The sequence below is a fragment of the Aptenodytes forsteri genome, unplaced genomic scaffold (assembly GCF_000699145.1).
Source record: "Aptenodytes forsteri isolate BGI_AS27 unplaced genomic scaffold, ASM69914v1 Scaffold534, whole genome shotgun sequence".
In the NCBI taxonomy this organism is placed as follows: Eukaryota; Metazoa; Chordata; class Aves; order Sphenisciformes; family Spheniscidae; genus Aptenodytes; species Aptenodytes forsteri.
Genome location: NW_008795712.1, coordinates 1764253 through 1782545, shown reverse-complemented (window position 1 = coordinate 1782545; position 18293 = coordinate 1764253). Strand labels below are relative to the sequence as shown.

The window sequence follows — 18293 nt, the reverse complement described above, 5'->3', positions numbered from 1 at the left end:
GCCGGGGCATGAGCCCAGGACTGCCTCCTGTGTGCTGCTGCAGAACAAGCTGACCGAGAAACAGCCAAACAGCTTATTATAAAACTGCTTTTCTGAACTTCTCCCATAACAAATAACTAATATACACCTGCATATACCTGCAGCTGCTCCTTGTCGCTCTCTGAAGGGAATTCATTCTTTTTGATGTCCTTTGCTCAGTAAGATTTTCAAAAAGTCAAGAGGAAAGGCTATATTTGCACTGAATGTTGCTGACAGTTTCTTGCTGGACAGGCTTTTCTTCACCACGTGTTTACAGACCACAAAGCAAAAAACCCTCTCTCCCATGCGCTGGATTAACCACAGAGAGGTACAAAATTGTAGCCAGAGTTTGCTTCTCAGCCAGAAGAAAGGAGTACAGGTCCCAGAGGCTAGCTCAAGGCGTGCAACCCAGAGGTCTACCAAAAATTGCTGCTCTTGCCTCTTTGGCCTTGTGATCCCAGCCCTGTCCCTGCAAACCTGCCCGGTCCCTGAGATGCACCCTGGCCAATGACTCAACCAGTCTATGTTTAGCTCTTGTTCTTCCTTGCAGAGCATCCACCTGTCCTTTTTGCGCACGGTCCCACCATACTCTCACCAGGCCAATGTCTGGTTTGAGATGATGAGAGTCTTCAACTGGAATCACGTCATTCTGATAGTCAGTGACGACCACGAAGGTCGTGCTGCACAAAAGAAGCTGGAGACGCTCTTGGAGGAGAAAGAGTCCAAGGTCAGTTCCTGAACATTGTCTTGTAGCTTTGTTTAAGCAACAACAACAAAACTAGAAGTCTCGGGCTGTTGTATGTATGTAGATTTCTGTATGTAAAACACCTTTTCTTTCCATTGTAACATGGCTAACATGCTTAAAGCATCAACAGTGTCTGACTAGTACCTGACAGAACTTTGTACTTTATTCATTTCACTTGCTTTGCCATGGTCAAAATCTCCTACATGTAAATCGACTACAAAATGAAGGGAAGGATAACCTGGAGCTCTGCAAATGCCTCGCCCAAGATTCCCACCTAAGGAGAGGACCAGTCGCTCAGCTTAGGGAAGCACCTGCCCCATTACAGCCACCCTGGGGCCAGGCAGACCCAGCAGTGCCAAACCAACCCCGAAAAGCAGCTTGCGAATTGGCTAACTGGAGCTCACCTTAGTGGCTTAGGAGGGGCAAGGGCAGCCGGCGCATTGATGCACGGAGGTATAATGCACCCTCTCTATAAAGGTGTCAGCTCTGCGGCTGCAGGCTGACACCCCCGTTCCCATCTCCATTGAAGCACATGCCAAACGCTGCTTTCCTGACACCCCATGCTGTTACGAGAGGGCGGTTGCAGCTGGCAGGAGCAGCTTTATCGAGGAGGTGTACTGCACCTGCACTCAGGGCCACGTGGGGGAGCGGGGGGGGGGGGGGGGGGGGGGTGCAAGGGAGGTCCCCGAGCCTGCTAGAAATTCAGAAGGACTACCATAGACCTGCTGCCGTTGAGTAAAAGGACTGAGCAAGCGTTCAAGCCAAGCAGGGAAGGAGAACACAGGGAGCCATTTGGCTGCAGTGGTTCAAAGGCAGGCTCCTCTCTGGAAGGCAAGGAACTACCTCCTGCCCTATGGGGTGAAGTCCCAGCACATCCTCTTACCCGGGGCAGGGTGAGGTCCCCTTCGGGTGGGCAGAGTCCAAGCCCACCTCCAAGTCTCCAGCAGCATCAGGGCAGGCACCCGTTCCTGGCTGCTCCCTCCTGGGTCACGGGCAGGGACCACAACCTGCTCTTCTCCAGCCCCACCAGCAGCTGCTGGACATTTGGCAGTTGGCTGTTGAGAAGATGTAGCCGTAGATACTTGCAGCTGCTGGACATTTGGCAGTTGGCTGTTGAGAAGATGTAGCCATAGATACTTCTTGTGCTTGTGCTTGTGCTTGGACTTGGCGGCTGAGCTGAGAGACCAGTGAGAGCAGCCTGCCACTGCTCTTCATCACCTCTTGTCAAGCCACTGCAGGAACAACTGGTGCAGGGGTGCAGGCTGGCACAAGCCGCATTGACCAACAGGCTTTTGTTTTTGGCGGTGGTTTCCAAGAAGTTTCATCCTTGCTGCATCCTGGGCCATCGTGAGACACTGGTGTGCCACCAGCCATGGTGGGATCCTCCTGCCTCCAAAGGCAGCTTCCCACAGCGGGACAGTATTTCTCTCCAAAACCTCTTCCCAGCACAATGTCCCTCACCCAGGGAGAGCTGTGGACAGGTTGTTCCCACTGTCAGTCTGTCGTCCCCTTCCTTGCATCTTTTGATCTCCACCTTCTGTTTTCCTGCAGATTCCGTGCATCCCCTTCTGCTGCTCCCTCTCATGCCTCCACTCCCTACTCGCTCCGTGCAATACTCCCAGGCACAGGGTGTATTTCTTCTTCAGCCTGCCCATCCTACAGGAAAGCCTTTGAGATCTGGGTCTGGAAAGGTGGGGGAGAAAGGGTCTGTTCTCAGATCTGCCCCACATTTCCACTGCATCTGTGACATGTCTTGGTGCCTCCTGGCAGCCACTGGGCTACTGCAAATGCCCTGGCCATCCTCCAGACTGGGGCATGTGCTCTGTGATGGTAGGTCACCTTGTCTTCCCTTTGGGATGTGCCACAGCATCTTGTTTCTTTTTCCTTGAGGAGCTTGCTCTGGTCAAACTGGCTGGTCTGACTGGTCTGGAAGGTAGATAACCCCCATCAGGGCTTTCCCCTCTTCCTCAATCTCTTCTGCTAATTGCTCTTCTAATCACCGGTGTGCTGACTCTCTTCATGCTGTGGAGTGGTACCCTGGACCCCTCCCCAACCTCCTCAAGGCCAGCCTGGGCCATGGGGAGAGAGCAGGCAGGAGACCTGCTCTTGACCTCTTCAAGGCTTGGATCACAGTCCCCAAGAACCTGGGGCTGGGTCAGAGGCTCACCAGCCCACCTGAGCTCTTGGATCTGAGCATGGCTTGTCCCCTGGAGTCTGTGCCAGTCCTGGGTGTCACTCAGGCACTACGGTGTGGATTTGCACTTCAAGCAGGTATTTAGAGCCCAGCACTCAGGCCAGGCTGGCCAGCCCTGGTGCACCCCACATGCTAGCCTTGTCTCAGGTCTGCCTGCAGTAACTCTCAGCCTGGAGCTACTGCTTCATCCCAGTACAACACTGCTCATTCATCTGGGCAGGCCCACTGTTGCATCAACGCTGCTCAGGTTCAGGGGGAAATGCCAGATGCTGTGAAAATTGGAGTTTGTACAAGTCAGAGGTTGCAGGTCCCTGGTGTGCTGACTCCCTTCCTCTGGGACAGTGACGTTCATGAAAGTGGTAATTTTTTGAGTGAATGCTGGAGAACATGGTGGAAAGTGAATTTTGAATTTGTGGGTCTCCGTGTGGGCTGAGGAGCAGGGGAGTGCTGCAGAACCACACGGAAAAAGTGGAAAGAGAGGAATCATTACTGGTCTAGTTCTGGCAATAGAGATGGGGACAGGGGGAGACAGAGGTGATCAGGTGCCATCAGGTCCAGCTTTGCTGCACCCAAGACTCTGCTTCACTTTGCTGACCAGCTTGGGTTGAGGCGCCAGCACATCCCGGGCACAGGAGGTGATTCGTGGCTGGAGGCTGCAAGATGGATGACTGAATTTCCAGCTAAATTGATGGTGCCTGAGGAAAAGTGGCCAATGTCTCTTCACTGGAGAATACTCATGCTGTCCTGCTGCTGTGGCTCTGCTCTCCTTGGAGGCAGTTGTTACTCCAGGTCTCACTGCGATCTGAGCAGACTCTAAGAAGCCATTGCAGAAATCCCTGCCATGGACGTCATCAGAAGTGAAGGCAGACCTGGGCTCTGAGCAGATTTTGCCTCCTCAGATACTTTTCCTTACAAAGACCCAACTTCTTTAAGCAATGAAAAACCTGCCAGGCTGTGTCCAAGGAGAAGAAGGGAAAGATCACACGGCTGCACAGAAAGGAGACCTGGCAAAATGTCCTGCCAAAGACTGGTCTGAGTGCTCAGGAAGAGACAAGCTATTCAATTTGGAAAGCAAGATGCAGAGATAAGACCTGGCTGCCTAAGGAACAAACTGGGAACATGCAACCTTGCATTACTGGGGTGCAAAGGGTCGGGTTTCCTGGCAGGGATCAGTTGCCATTGCCATAATATGCTGCAAAATGGAGATCGGAATAGAGCCGTGTCCCATACCCCATACACACAGATCAGGGATGCCCAGCTGGGGTGGCACAGGGCCAAGAGGAAGAGGTCAGACTATGTTCCACCAAAACCTGCCAAGCACTATCCTGCAGGCACTATCAGGTTGATGTTATTGGCATGACCACAGGGGCTGCTCCCAGGATGTTCCACGGGGCTCTGGGCGAGCTGCTGCAGGGTCAAGGCTTCTGAGAGCAGAGGCTGTGAGCCCTCAGCACGCTGCCTGGAGGAGAGGAACCCTCCAGAAGTAGGTTTCATGCCCCTGGCTCCTTTGGGGCTGAGCAGCAGAAGTGGCTCAGGCAGAAGACAAGGTGGGGAGCAGGCTCTCTGCTCCGGTCCATTATCTGCAGGGTCAGTGCATGCTGAGCCACCTGTCCCTGGTCCAGGTGTGATGCTCCGGCCAGCAGCATGGAGACCACCCAGCAGTGAACCCCACTAGCCACGCATGGGGCCAGGTTATGGGCACCGTGGTCGCCGGCAGCTGCACCTCCCAGGGCCACCGGTGTGCCGCAGAGCCACGAGGTGCCCTCGGCCCTCCCCAAGTACCAGGTAAAAGCTGCAATGTCATCCCATGATCACCATTGCTTCATATTGCCACGCTTTGAGCCAACATGGGACGTAGCAAGCTTTTTCTTTCTCTTTTGGACAGCAACAGAGCACCAAAAAGCTGCTCCCTCCTTGCAGGAGGTGAGAAGTTCAGCTGAGACAGCTCATTTGCTGTGAACTCTCTTAGGGTGAACAGGATTGTAATGATAATAGTGGCGGTAGTAATGCTAATACTATTAACTGTAACAGTTTGCATTTATCCAGCACTTTCCGTACACAACATTTTGTCCTTTACTTCCACAGTAATTCCATGGAAATCCCACCACTTAGGCCCTTAGAGATGCGTAGATTGTTTCTGAGTTTAAGATAAAAATTTCTTGCTGAAGAATTCCCCACTCCCACAAGGGAAATGCAACTGCATCGCAACAGCTGTGACACTCAGGCTTGCTCTAACCGATACGGCTTTGCACCCTGACGCTCCCGTGAGAGCTGAGGCACTCTCTCCTGATAGTGGTTTTTGCGAGCTCCAGCGTTATAGAGACCCTTTAGCAAACAGTGGAGGAGGAGGTGGATGTTGGATTGCTTTACTACACGTCATTTTCAACTGTTTATAATATTCTTCTGTGTCTACATATTTTCTCTGTGCACATTATTCATCAGAGTAAAAAAAGGAACTATGAAAACCTCGACCAACTTTCCTATGACAACAAGCGAGGACCCAAGGTATATATGCATGGAAATGCACGCCGCCCACCAACCTAACTAGCAAATGAAAAATAGCCACAGCCACCAGAAAAATAAAAAAGAAAAAAAAAGAGAAAGAGAAAAAAAGAAAAGAAAAGAAAGAAAAAAAAAAAGATCCATGACTATGTTTCTTGGTAGCACGTTTTTATGTTGAGATAGTTTGGTTTGGACTTGAGAATGGAAACCTAGCCAGCTGACCCCGGAAGGATTTCTTTTTGAAACATGCATGTGAACCAGTAATTAACTTGCAAGTTGTTTTTTTTTTTGAAAAGTTGAACCAACCCCCTTTCCTCCCCAAAGGAAACGGTTCTTTGGTGTAAGTTGCTCACTTTTACTCCCAAAGGTTAACCCTGTGCAATACGGTTTTTTTCATTTCCCATGTTTTTGAAAAACAACACTCGTTTGAGTTTTCAATTGCATTTCAAAGCCTTTTTCTCTTTCCTGTACAATGCACGCCTCTTTTTGGGTCTTGATTGACTTCAGTTTGCATGCACAGTGCAAAAAAAAAACCCAAAAAGCCAAAACCTTAAAAGAGAAAGGAAGGAAGGAAGGAAAGAAAAGAAAGAAAAGAAAAGAAAAAAGAAAAAAGTAGCTATAACCAACCTTATTTGGCAGACTTTTGTGCAGTTTAATGAATTCTCTTGACCCTTTTCTAGATAGCATGGCTCTCACAAGCAGTCCTGGGGCTCCTGCACTAACCAGCTTTGCTCACACTAATCACAGGCTGAGAAAGTGCTTCAGTTTGACCCCGGAACCAAAAATGTGACGTCGCTGCTGCTGGAGGCTAAGGAGCTGGAGGCTCGCGTCATCATCCTTTCTGCCAGGTAAGGCAGAGCTGTCCCTTCCCCGCCCTGTTCTGATTTCTTCACTCTCCCCTTTGCAACGCTGCCCAGCACTGGAGTCAGTGCAGATTTGGGGCATGTTGTCCTTTCAAGGAGTGTGGGAGAAAAACCCACATGAAGCCCCATGTCCCAGGCAGGTGGTGGATGCTGTGTTGTGCGTGCTGCTGGCCAGGAAGCTTGCATTCATGAGCGTGGTTGAGATGTCTGCCTGTCCTGCAAAGTGTTAGCTGCAGAAGCAGCAATAGTTACTGATGATGTATCCTGATCCACCTGTGAAGGAGGGGAGTCCTATTGCCCCCATGCCTGTAGACGGTGAGCAATAAGGAGTGGGCCAGATTTGCAGATGCTCAGCATTGCTGGGTGCTGTGGGATTAGATGAAGCTGAGAGAAAGGTTCCCTTTGCATCAAGGAATTAGCCATTGCCCAGGAATCATAGAATCATAGAATCATTAAGGTTGGAAAAGACCTTGGAAAAGGAGAACCAGTTATCAGAGGAGGGCTGCCTGGGCTTGTGTTTTCCCTGGCTCTGCCAGCCCCTTGGGGTCCAATACAGGAGAAAAGGGGCCATCCGGTACCTGGAGCCACATTGCCGTTCCCTTCTTCTCGTTGCAGTGAGGATGATGCGGCCACGGTGTACAGATCAGCAGCCATGCTCAATATGACAGGCTCCGGCTACGTGTGGCTGGTGGGGGAGCGGGAGATATCGGGCAATGCCCTGCGTTACGCCCCTGATGGTAGGCACCCACCGGAGGCACCCGTCCCACTGTCAGCCGGGCTTAGAGGAGCCTGCTCGGAGCTGGGACGAGCGGCACCTGCCCTCCCAGGGACCCCTTGGGCTGGGGGAACATGATGCCATGGTGGTCCTGAACGAGTGGAGGGTCCCACGCGTTGATCTCCACTCTCTTTGCCCGCATGGGGAGGCAGCAGCCTTGGCCACGCTGCCATGCCCCAAATCAAGCTCACCGTCACCTGGGGGAAAGGCTTGGGCAAGAGGATGGGGATGGAGCATGGGGTGTCAGCAGTCCACGTAGCTGTCCCCAGTCCCCATCCAGCAGGCAGGATGGTGCCAGTCCAGCACTGCTGCAGATGCTTGCCCTGCCTGCCCCTGCCTGAAACTCAGACAACTCCCCAGCTGCATCTGAGGGGTCCTCAGCCCCATAACCATTTGCTTGCTGGCCCCCGAGCCCTGCGCATGAGAGTAACACCACAGTAAACGGTGTGCCCTGCTGACATGCCTTCTCCCCTCTGCTCGCGGCAGGAGTGATCGGTTTGCAGCTCATCAACGGGAAGAATGAGTCAGCCCACATCAGCGACGCTGTCGCGGTGGTGGCCCAGGCCGTGCACGACTTGTTTGAGAAAGAGAATATCACAGACCCACCGCGGGGCTGTGTGGGCAACACCAACATCTGGAAGACAGGACCCCTTTTCAAGAGGTATTTGGGGAAGGGTCCTGCTGGAGGGAGCAGAGGACCTGCTGGGGGAGAGCTGGAAAAGGTGGGAGCATGTGGAAAAGGACAGCGTGGTAGATTTGTTCAAAGTACCTGTCACTAAAGCTTTGAGACATGTGGCACAGGACTGCTTGGACTCTCCTGCATGATTCAGATGTGAGGGCTACATGCCTTCTAGAAAACTAGCCAGGACTGGGGGCTCAGGCACTGGCCCCCAGTTTGTCCAGGCTGTTTAGGCATCATCCTGGTGCCTAGCACCAATTCGGTCCATGCCAACCCATGGTCTCCTGGGCAATGCTTCGGTAGATGGGATCAGTGTGGGCAGGGAACAACTCCAGGAGGAAGAGATTTGGGGCCATGGAGGGATGACCTCCTCTGGTCTGGATCTTAATTCTGTGGGTGGAAGAGGGGAGAAAGGGGGTTTTCTGCCAAATCAGGGTAGGGGGATATTTCTGTCAAATCGGAGCTTGGTGCTGCGGATACGTTTCTTGCTGAATGTTTCAGGGCTGCAGCATGGGTCAGCGTGCTGCAAGCAGGACTTGGGGGCAAGACGTCTCCATGCATGGGACAGGTTTGCTCTCTGCTGTAGCAAATACTGGTGCTTCGTTTTTGGTTGGTGGTGTCTCAGCAGATCAGAGCATGCGCATGTTGGATTTCACTGCCGTGGGCAGTGTGATCGGCAGATACTGCATGTGCTTCCCAGAACCCAATCTTTGTGCTGCGTGGGGTTTTGTGCTGCATCACTGCAGATGCTGGAGCCACAAGGGCCTCTTCTGCAGGCTGGATCTTGGTGAAGCAGCAATTCCCTCTGCAGCATGGCTCCCCGTGCAGGAGGGCTGCTCTCTGCAGCATGCAACCTGGCACCAGGGTGTTGCTTTTGGCAGTGGGATCTTGTGCCAGGGGTTGCTCTCTGCAGACATGGCCGTGGTGTCTGTGGGATGCCCTTTCTGTAGATCTGGGTTCTGTTGAACATGGGACTTGCAAAGTCTGGAGATTATTTTAGAAAAATTTCTGGCATCATCTGCAGCGACACAATCTTTGGCAAGAGCTATTCGAAGTTGTTCTCTATGGTGCACTGCAAGTGGCTCAGGCAATTCTTCTGTGTCTTCACTATCATCTTTCCAGGGTTTGGGGGGCTGGTTCTCCCCTTGGTGGTGTATGTGCTGGGGGCACTACCCAGGCTGTAATGGGCTGGTGCTAGACAGAAGCACCAGGAGCAGTGGCATGGACACTGCTTCCAAGGGACCCTCAGAGGAAGGTGTCCTTGGGTGCTGTGGGACAGATCATTCCTTAAAGGAATGGGACTGATCTTGTGGAAAACAAGGGGCAATGACAACAGATATGGTAGTGCAACATTCAGGAAACTGACTCCATCCACCAGGAGAGGATGACCACAGGGCTATGAACAGACCATAGGTAGCCTTGACTGGACTTCTATAGGGTAGTGGGCATCTGAGAGAAAGCATTTGCCTTTCTGATGCCTTCTTAGGTGTCCCAGTGTCCACAGCAGGTTTTCTAGGTTGGCCCCTCTGTGTTTCTCTCCATAGGGTGTTGATGTCCTCCAAGTACTCGGAGGGTGTCACTGGACGGGTGGAATTCAACGAGGACGGGGACAGGAAGTTTGCCAACTACAGCATCATGAACCTGCAGAATCGGAAACTGGTCCAAGTTGGGATTTACAATGGCAGCCACGTACGTACAGGCCTGGACAGGTTGGGTAGGAGGGATGTGTGCACTGGGGTGTCTACCTATGGCCTCATGTCTATCTCCTTCCTCTGGGACTGATGGCAGGTCTTGACCAACGACCGGAAGATTATCTGGCCAGGGGGAGAGACCGAGAAACCTCAAGGCTATCAGATGTCGACCAAATTGAAGGTAACAGGAAATGTCATTGGGGGTGGCAGGTGTCCTCAGCTCTCTGCATGCAGGGCTGTGACTTCATCTGCCTCCCACTTCCACTGCTGCCTCTGCAGCTGTCAGCAGCATTTGCAAACCCAGGGCACCTGCCATCTCAGAGAGGATATAGCAGAACAACTTAGAGAAGGTACTGGAGGGTGTTCAGAGCTAGAGCACAACTTCCAGCTGGAGACAAACTAGATAGGGTGGCAGGCATCCTTTGGTTTGGAAAGAGACAGCTGTAAAGGGGATATGAGAAAGAACAGTGGAGAAGGGATGGAGGGATAAGGTGTTCACCATTCCTCATGGCTTGGGAGCCAGAGGGCACCTGCCACAGGTTTGCAGGAAATAGAAGGATGGGCTCCTTTGGCAAAGGTATAGTTCAGTTCTGGAGCCCGTTGCTGCTAGACAGTAGAGAGGCCAGAAGGAAACAGGTTCAAAAGGAGATTTAACAAGCTAGTGGAGGGTGGGTGGGCTGGTGGCTGCAATGTTGAGCTCAGGAAATCCCTGAAGAGCTCATGGACAGAAGCTGGAGGTGACAGTGGGAGAAGTTCCCTCCACTGTTACTTTGCTTCTCATGCCCTTCCCTTAAGTGTATCCCAGCAGCCACTGTGGTGACTGGATCCTGGGCAGGCTAGTCTTACCAGTATGACCGTTCATCTGCCTTACTGTCCAGGCAAGGGGAATCGCACATTCCCACCTGCAGTGAGCCCTTTCCTGCAGAGGTGGTGCAGATGCATTGGGATGCTGCTTTACTGAAAAGGTCCAGGGCAGGGCTGAAATACCTGCGTTAGCTTGGGGCACTGTGACAGTGTCTAGAGCACCATTCAGGGCACTAATCCTGGCTATGCGGTGGCTCTCAACAGCCTGCTGTTAGGGAGAGGGGTGTGAAAGGCTTTGAGGCCGAGGTGAAAGTGCCACACGAAGGAGGATGCTGGTGTGGCTGTTCCTCATCTTGGGTGCAGAGAAAGCAAATGTTCCCCGTGTCAAAGCCAGGTCCCGCTGCTGGACTGAGTGGTCTCATGTGCTGAGATGGCAGCTGAGGAGGGCACCACGGCATTTTGGCCATGCTTGCATGGTGAGGGCAGCCCAGCTCCCCACCCAGGGGGAGATAGTTCTGGAGGGGAATGAAGACAAGCAGGTGTTCGTGCTTTGCCTCGCAGATCGTGACGATCCACCAAGAACCCTTTGTGTATGTGAAGCCCACGCAATCAGATGGGACGTGCAGGGAGGAATTCACCATCAATGGAGATCCTGTGAAAAAGGTCTTTTGCACTGGACCCAACGAGACCATCCCAGGTAACTCGGTCTGGTGGTGAGCGCAGCGGCTCCCCCAGCCCACCCAGCTGATGAAGACTCCTGTCCCAAGAAGGGGTCCCCAGGGAGGGTGCTCAGTCGCACAAGAGGCCCAGAGGATGAGGAACAGAAAGGTGACAGCACATTCATCCCCCAAATGCCCCCTCGTCAGTTCAGCCCCACAGTAGTGCTGTGCTGTAACTGGGCACTGGGATTCAGGTTTTTGACCCCAACAGATGACTTTCCTGCTGTCCCTCTTCAGGGTGGGCTCCAGGGCTGTTTTGGGGGATTGCATCCCATGTTTCTGTCTCCTGACATGCTCCAGTTCTCTTTGCCTTGATCTCAAGCAGAAGCGAGAACCCCAAGGCACATTTAGCACCTGCTGCACTGGCACTAACAACACCAGCTTCAAACCATTTTATTATGGAAAGCTTGTTTCAGGATTAGGAGCGCGCACCTGGTAGGGGTGTGAGCTGCTTAGCAATGCCAGGCTTGCCCAAATCCACCTGAAGTGCATCCCCTTGGCCCATCACGCTTTCCTGTGCACAACTCCCCAGCCCTGAGTTGTGTCACAGGCTGTGTTCAACCTTATGGGTTCATATCAGCACTCCTCCAGCACAGCCCGCATGCACCAAGCCCCCTCCGTCACCTACAGTGGGTTGGTAGCACCAACTCTCAGCCCACCTCAACTGGGACATAGCAAATGAAAGAGACTCTTTTGCCCCCAGCTTGCCAGCAGCCATAGGCGATGGAAGGTGGTCAAGGCGGATGGCCCTGCCTGAACAATGTGATTACATCTCATATGAAAGCAAAGCCATGCAGGTGGCTGCTCTTGCTGGGGACAGCCATGGATCCTGCATGGGGTCCCTGGCAAAGGGCTGCCTCCACTTGTCCCCCCCATTTTCTCCCACCCGCAGGCCGCCCCACTGTGGCACTGTGCTGCTATGGCTTCTGCATCGACCTGCTCATCCGGCTGGCAGGGGTGATGAACTTCACCTACGAGGTTCACCTGGTGGCTGATGGTAAATTTGGTACCCAAGAGCGGGTGAGTTTGGGCAGCCTGTGATATCTCTTTGCCCGTATTGTGTGTTGAAACACCCCCAGGCCCTTCTCCGGAGCAGGGGTGGGAGGGCAGTGCAGGGCACCTGCCACGTGTGTGGGGGTCCTGGCTGGTGGGGGACAGGTGTCAGGGCAGTGGTCTGATCCTGCGCTGGCTCTCTGGCAGGTTAACAACAGCAACAAGAAAGAGTGGAACGGGATGATGGGGGAGCTGCTGAGCGGCCAAGCGGACATGATTGTGGCTCCCCTCACCATCAACAACGAGCGGGCACAGTACATTGAGTTCTCCAAGCCCTTCAAGTACCAGGGCCTCACCATCCTTGTGAAGAAGGTATGGGCTGGGACCAGGGGAGGTTCCCGTTGCTCCCCAGCTTGCAGACACATGCCATGCCTGCACCACGCCCAGCTCCCCCAGCTGCTGGCCCCTACCCACCCCAGGGCAGCTGCTGCAAATCCCAGCCTTTGCTGTGGGCAGCCAGCCTCTAGGTTGCCAGACTTTGCTGGGTCTTGTCTCAGCCACCCTGACCCTTCCCATGTAGCAGAGCAGGAGGAGCTCGGAGCAGGGCAGGGGCCCTTGTGAGTCCAGCCAGGCGGGCAAGGTGCAGGCATGATGGGTGCCAGCGCTGTTCACCTCTCTCCTGTGTGCCAGGAAATACCCCGCAGCACCTTGGACTCGTTCATGCAGCCTTTCCAAAGCACGCTTTGGCTGCTGGTGGGGCTGTCTGTGCATGTGGTGGCAGTGATGTTGTACCTCTTAGACCGATTCAGGTGAGTGCGCTTTGGGTCACCCAAGGGCTGGAGGGGACAGGGAGGTGCTCCTGGGAACTGTCCCCTGGGTCCCCACAGTGTCTTGCTCAGGCACGGCCCTGCAGCCCGTCATGAGGCTCTTGCAGGAGCTAAACCCACTTTTTCTGCCCCGCCAACCCTGGGCTGAGGCTCTTGGCCTCTCTGACCGCTGCTAAGCTGAGAGATATGGATATGTGGGCTACTCGGCAGCTGGATATGTGGGAACATGAGGGTCAGACCAGGTGCCGTGCTGATGCCTGACCAAGGGGACTGTCAGCTCCTGGGCTCTGAGTTAGTCCCCTTCCTTGACCCCAAGGCAGCTCCTCTGAAGGACAGGGAGCCTGTGTCCCCCCTGTGCCCAGAGGCTTTTGCGGTTAATCTGCAGTGAGCCCTCCATGTTGCAGTGGGAGAGGCTGGAGATGGCCAGGATCAGATGATCTTTCTGGCCTGAAGAGAAGCGTGATGGTACCAGTACCAGTGTGAGCTGGACAGGGTTGCAGATCAGCAGAGGGGACATGCAAGGCAGTGGGACATAAGGGGTGAAAAGCTGTGTGGGGCATAGGCACAGTCTGTAGGGATGAGTGATGTAGGGCTGCATCAGGAGACTTAGGGCACAGCAGAGAGGCCTGGGAACCAGGATAAGGGATATGAGAAGAGCTCTCTGTCTTGTTTTCCAGCCCGTTTGGCCGGTTCAAAGTGAACAGTGAGGAGGAGGAGGAAGATGCCCTGACCCTCTCCTCAGCCATGTGGTTCTCCTGGGGAGTCCTGCTGAACTCCGGCATCGGAGAAGGTGTGTTGCAGCACGCAGCGGGACTGCTCTGCCCTGCAGTCCTGGCCCTGAGCCGGGGGCACACCGGGCTTGGGGAGAAGCTCATGCCCTCTTCCACTGCCTCCTTTCTGTGGCAGGGCTGATGCCCTTGGGTGACCATTCGGTGAATAGGTACAGCCCTCGTTCCCTGAGCCTTCCCTGGAGTGGGCTGGTGGAGGATTCGGTGATGCTGGGGGTGTGGCACTCCCTGTGCAGACCATCCTGCCACCTCTCACCATCAGTGATGGGAAACGGGTCCTTCTTGGGCTGCTTCTCCTGCCCAGGGTTACCCATCTGCTTGGGGTGAGACACATCATGCCCTGGAAGGAGGCATGGGTTTTTCTTGATGTGGGCAATGCAGGAGCTCCTTCACGGCTGACGGCAGAGCAGATAGATGGGGCACATCTGCAGCTGCCATTGGTCTCGTGTGGGATGGACGTGGCTTTGGTGACCAAGTCAAGCCCTTGTCGTGCCAGTCTGATCTTGCCTCTCTCCCTCCAGGTGCTCCCCGGAGTTTCTCTGCCCGTATTCTTGGCATGGTGTGGGCTGGCTTCGCTATGATCATTGTGGCTTCATACACTGCCAACCTGGCAGCCTTCCTGGTGTTAGACCGGCCTGAGGAGAGAATTACGGGCATCAACGACCCCCGGGTAATGACCCCTCGCTTGCTTTCCCCTTCCCTGTCCACCTCTGGGCAGAGAAGCAGGAGATGCGTCCAGTGGGTATCTCCTGGCTCATATGATGTGGCTTATAGTTCCCAGAGCCCTGCTTCAACATGGTTGTGGGTCTGTGCCAGGGGGCCAAGCCCTGGGTAGCTCTGCCTGGGGCTGTTGCTGGTGCATCTGAGCCCCTGTGCTAGGTGGGAATGGACAGACACAGGGATCAGCAGGGAAAACCTTGTCCAGAAATAGCACGTACCCAGCCAAACTGCCTGCCAGTTCCTGGAGAGCCTGCACTAACCAACAAGGAAACGATTCATTATGGATGAGTTATAACTAATGAAATTGTCCCTGCGGTGCAGTCAATACTCTCAGCAGATACCAGCATGCCTCAAACCCATTTCCTACTCTGGCAAGGGCACAGCCACAGCTTATCAGCCCAGGCACGCAGGAATGTACCCCACAGCAGCACCGACCCACAGCATCCTGCACCCTCTGCCCACGGCACTGCCAGCCCCATGGCATCCACAGGCCTCCTGCATCCTCAGTGCCCTGTCCCATAACATCCCCTACCCCACCACCATGGTCCCAGAGCATTCACTGCCTGATGGCATCCACTGCCCCATGGCACCTTCAGGTCTGCTGAGGAGATCAAGGTCTTCTCTGGGAAACAGGTCCTTGAAGGGGATGGAAAATTAGGAAACACAGCTGTGGGGTGAGCCAGTTTGGTTGATGAAGGACAGAAGAAATAGGAGCCCTGCCCTTGCCTTTCAGCTGCGCAACCCCTCTGATAAGTTCATCTATGCCACGGTGAAGCAGAGCTCGGTGGACATCTACTTCCGACGGCAGGTGGAGCTGAGCACCATGTACCGGCACATGGAGAAGCACAACTATGAGAGCGCTGCCGAAGCCATCCAGGCAGTGAGGGACAAGTGAGTGGGACCAGCACCTTGTCTGGCCATGCTGGGAAGAGTTTTGGGGTGCCGCAGTTTGGTAGAGCAAGCAGGGCTGATGCAAAGCTGGAGGGAGCTGCATGGTTTGATGGGACCTGCCTAGTCCTAGTGCATGCCAGGTCTCTGGATGGAGAGCACAAGGTCTCCGTGGGGAAAGGCACGCTCAGAGCTGTGGCCCTGGCAATGGCCTCCCTTTCTGGCCTCTGCGGTTGCTTCTGTGCAAGGCTGGGTGGCTGCAAATCCCATATAAACCCTTTGAACTCCTCCTCCAAAATTTTGCCAAGCCTTTTGCCTCCCAGCAGCACATAGACAGACCCTGCTGGGAGGAGGGTGATGCTAATCAGTGTTTTAATTAGGGCTGGGAGCACCCTTGCTGCTCCCATGGTAGCTGCAGACAAGCTGAGCTGCCCAACCTTACCTGTCTGTCCTCTCCTGGTGTCCAGCAAGCTCCACGCCTTCATCTGGGACTCGGCGGTGCTGGAGTTCGAGGCCTCCCAGAAGTGTGACCTGGTGACGACGGGGGAGCTTTTCTTCCGCTCCGGCTTCGGGATCGGGATGCGCAAGGACAGCCCGTGGAAGCAGAACGTCTCCCTGGCCATCCTCAAGTCCGTACATGGCTCTCGGCATGGGGCTTGCCCCAAATGCTGCATGTGTTAGCACGCAAGTAGCCTCGTGCCAGGCACTGCCACCCCACCCTCTAAACCCTCTGCAGGGACAGGGTCTCTGGGGGCTGCTGTGTCACTCCTGACGAAGGGGATGTGCCTGACTGACCGGGATGGGCACTGGCAGCCCCAGCTCCGGCTCGCAGGGCTGGGGGAGCAGCACGGAACTGGTGGGAGGGCAGAGCAGAGCAGGCCAGGGAGCAAGAGCCGTGCTCGGCTGCAGGAGCATAGGCAAAGCTGGCAGAGAGCAGCCCTGAGGCCATCCAGCACCACCTCCTTGTGAGCAGGGCGTGGGCTGCAGCAGCAGGTGGGGGTGCTGCCATTTCCCCACTTTGCCCTGCGAGCTCAGCCTGGCCGATAGCGTTGCACTGCCCTGGCTTGATCTTCCAGGGTTTTTTTTTTCAACTTTGGCTATTCCTGTTGGGCAGAGATACTTCAGGACCCCTGTTGAGTCCAACTAAGGCTTTTATACCAGCATGAGCCTGCAGTGTGGGGTGCCACAAGTCAATCTGATATTATGGGTAAAAGGGGATTTCCTTGTATTAGTTTGGAAATGCCGCGCTCGAGGCAGACAGATGAATATGATGATGGAGTAACAGGCAGCTGGGAAGCAGCAAGTGGAGGGAGGGGGACATGCGAGATTAATTTTACAAAGAGACTGGCTTACAGAAGCCACCAGGGTCCTGCCCGAGATGTGGAGATGAAAGGCCTGAAAGAGAGGATGGGCAGGATGTGGAAGACACAGGCAGGACCCAGGGTAACGTAGGGAGCCATGGGACCCTGCCTGTGGAGTGGTCTTACCATGGGGATGGGTGGCAGCGGGCCAGATGGGATTTGGGACAATGTGAGAAGCCTGGAGAGGCAGCAGGAGCCCTTGGTGTCCTCCTGGGAGGGGATGGGGAAGCCCAGGGCTACAGGTGGCCCAGGAAGGCAGTGGGGATGTGCCAGGAACAAGAGGGAGGAAAGCGCAGGGGGATACATGGTGGGACGTGTGCTCTGTGCCCACCTCCATTCCCACTAGCTGTTCAGGCAGAGACAGGCACCACGGGGACATGATTTGTTTCCTCCCAAACTGTGCCACCAGGTTGCTGGGGAGCCCCAGCCCTCGCCGTGCACAGCAGGGAGCTGCCAGGCAGCAGTTATTCCCCTGCCCTGATCTAGAGGGTGCTGGTGATCACCAGACAGGATTGGGGTCCAGCATTGCCTGAGCTCCCAAGTGGCCCTGGCAGGTGGGGGGATTGCGCAGGAGGGCACTGGGGATGTGGTTCGTGTCAGCTACCTGCAACCTCCCTCCGAGCACACTCCTGAAGCCCTGCCTACACCCGTCAGCTCCATCCCTCCCCTTGGGAATCGAGCTTACACGTGGCTCTTTTTGGCAGCAGCCGGCCAGCTCTCCGGCTCTCAGACATGGGTCAGTGGCACCAGGCAGCTGTGGATGCCTCCTCGCACCCACTGCACCGTGCACATGTCTCGTGGCAGCACTGGCTGTGCGCAGGGCAGAGTGCAAACACAAGCAGTACAGACAGCCACTGCAGACACAGGCCACACACACTCTCTCTATGCAAAAGCTATACATGCACATGCGTGTGCACACACACACACACACGCAGTCAGCCAGGCATGCACACACAAGTGTTCACACACACACATCATCGGTTCGTGTGTTTGTAGGCTGCAGGCAAGTGCAGAGTCCTAGGACAGAGGGCATGAAGGCACAAAGATCATGTGCCCCAGCTGCCTGCGGCTGGTCCCCAGTGACTACTCTGTCCTGTCTCCTTGTGCTTTCAGGTCCCACGAGAACGGCTTCATGGAGGATTTGGACAAGACTTGGGTGAGGTATCAAGAGTGTGATTCCCGTAGCAATGCCCCAGCAACACTCACCTTTGAAAATATGGCAGGTTTGTTCTGCAAACCTCTTTCTTCCTCTTCGCTGGGTAGCCTGCTTTCGCTCAAGACATTATCCTCTCTGGGGCTCTCCTCTTGGGCCAAAGCTCTGCTTCTTCTGGGTTTGTGCTTTCCTAGTGCTGGGAGGCTGCTGTGTTGGGCTCCAATCCCACCTGAAACAGCTGAAACAGCTCCGCGAAGCTTTCCCCACCTTCCCTGGGGTGGCTTTCTCATCGGTGGGGCTGTCCTGCTTTGAACATTGCTCCCCTCCCTCTGCTCTGGCCAAACTGCGGCTGTCACAGTGAAATCAGAGCTGTCGCCAAGGCAGAGAGAGGGGAGCAGCACCTCGGGGGAGGCGAAAGCGGCCGTGGAGGCGAGCGAGGACCCTGCTGCAGGAGGGAGCTGGCGGCGAGGGGCAGTCCCCCAGCCCTGAGGAGCGTGTCCCGGCTGACCCTGAGCAGCGGGTAGGGGGCAGGAGGAGGATAATCAATACGGGGGGGGGGGGGGTTTTTTGTCC

The 18293-nt window shown here is 54.8% G+C and overlaps 1 protein-coding gene across 3 annotated transcripts in view; it reads left to right on the top strand.

Moving 5' to 3' along the window:
* Window positions 1-18293, top strand: part of GRIN1 (glutamate ionotropic receptor NMDA type subunit 1) — a 34371-nt gene that overhangs the window by 8130 nt on the left and 7948 nt on the right. For 2 of the 3 annotated variants that reach the window (XM_019473173.1, XM_019473175.1), the window contains exons 2-17: window positions 569-745; window positions 5400-5462; window positions 6207-6307; window positions 6938-7059; window positions 7584-7758; window positions 9321-9465; window positions 9565-9648; window positions 10833-10968; window positions 11883-12010; window positions 12191-12355; window positions 12674-12792; window positions 13488-13600; window positions 14120-14268; window positions 15052-15209; window positions 15674-15835; window positions 17681-17790. In XM_019473173.1, coding sequence (XP_019328718.1) covers window positions 569-745; window positions 5400-5462; window positions 6207-6307; window positions 6938-7059; window positions 7584-7758; window positions 9321-9465; window positions 9565-9648; window positions 10833-10968; window positions 11883-12010; window positions 12191-12355; window positions 12674-12792; window positions 13488-13600; window positions 14120-14268; window positions 15052-15209; window positions 15674-15835; window positions 17681-17790 — 2107 coding nt within the window. The remainder of the gene's footprint in view (window positions 1-568; window positions 746-5399; window positions 5463-6206; window positions 6308-6937; window positions 7060-7583; window positions 7759-9320; window positions 9466-9564; window positions 9649-10832; window positions 10969-11882; window positions 12011-12190; window positions 12356-12673; window positions 12793-13487; window positions 13601-14119; window positions 14269-15051; window positions 15210-15673; window positions 15836-17680; window positions 17791-18293) is intronic. The other variant, XM_019473174.1, reaches the window with a different exon arrangement.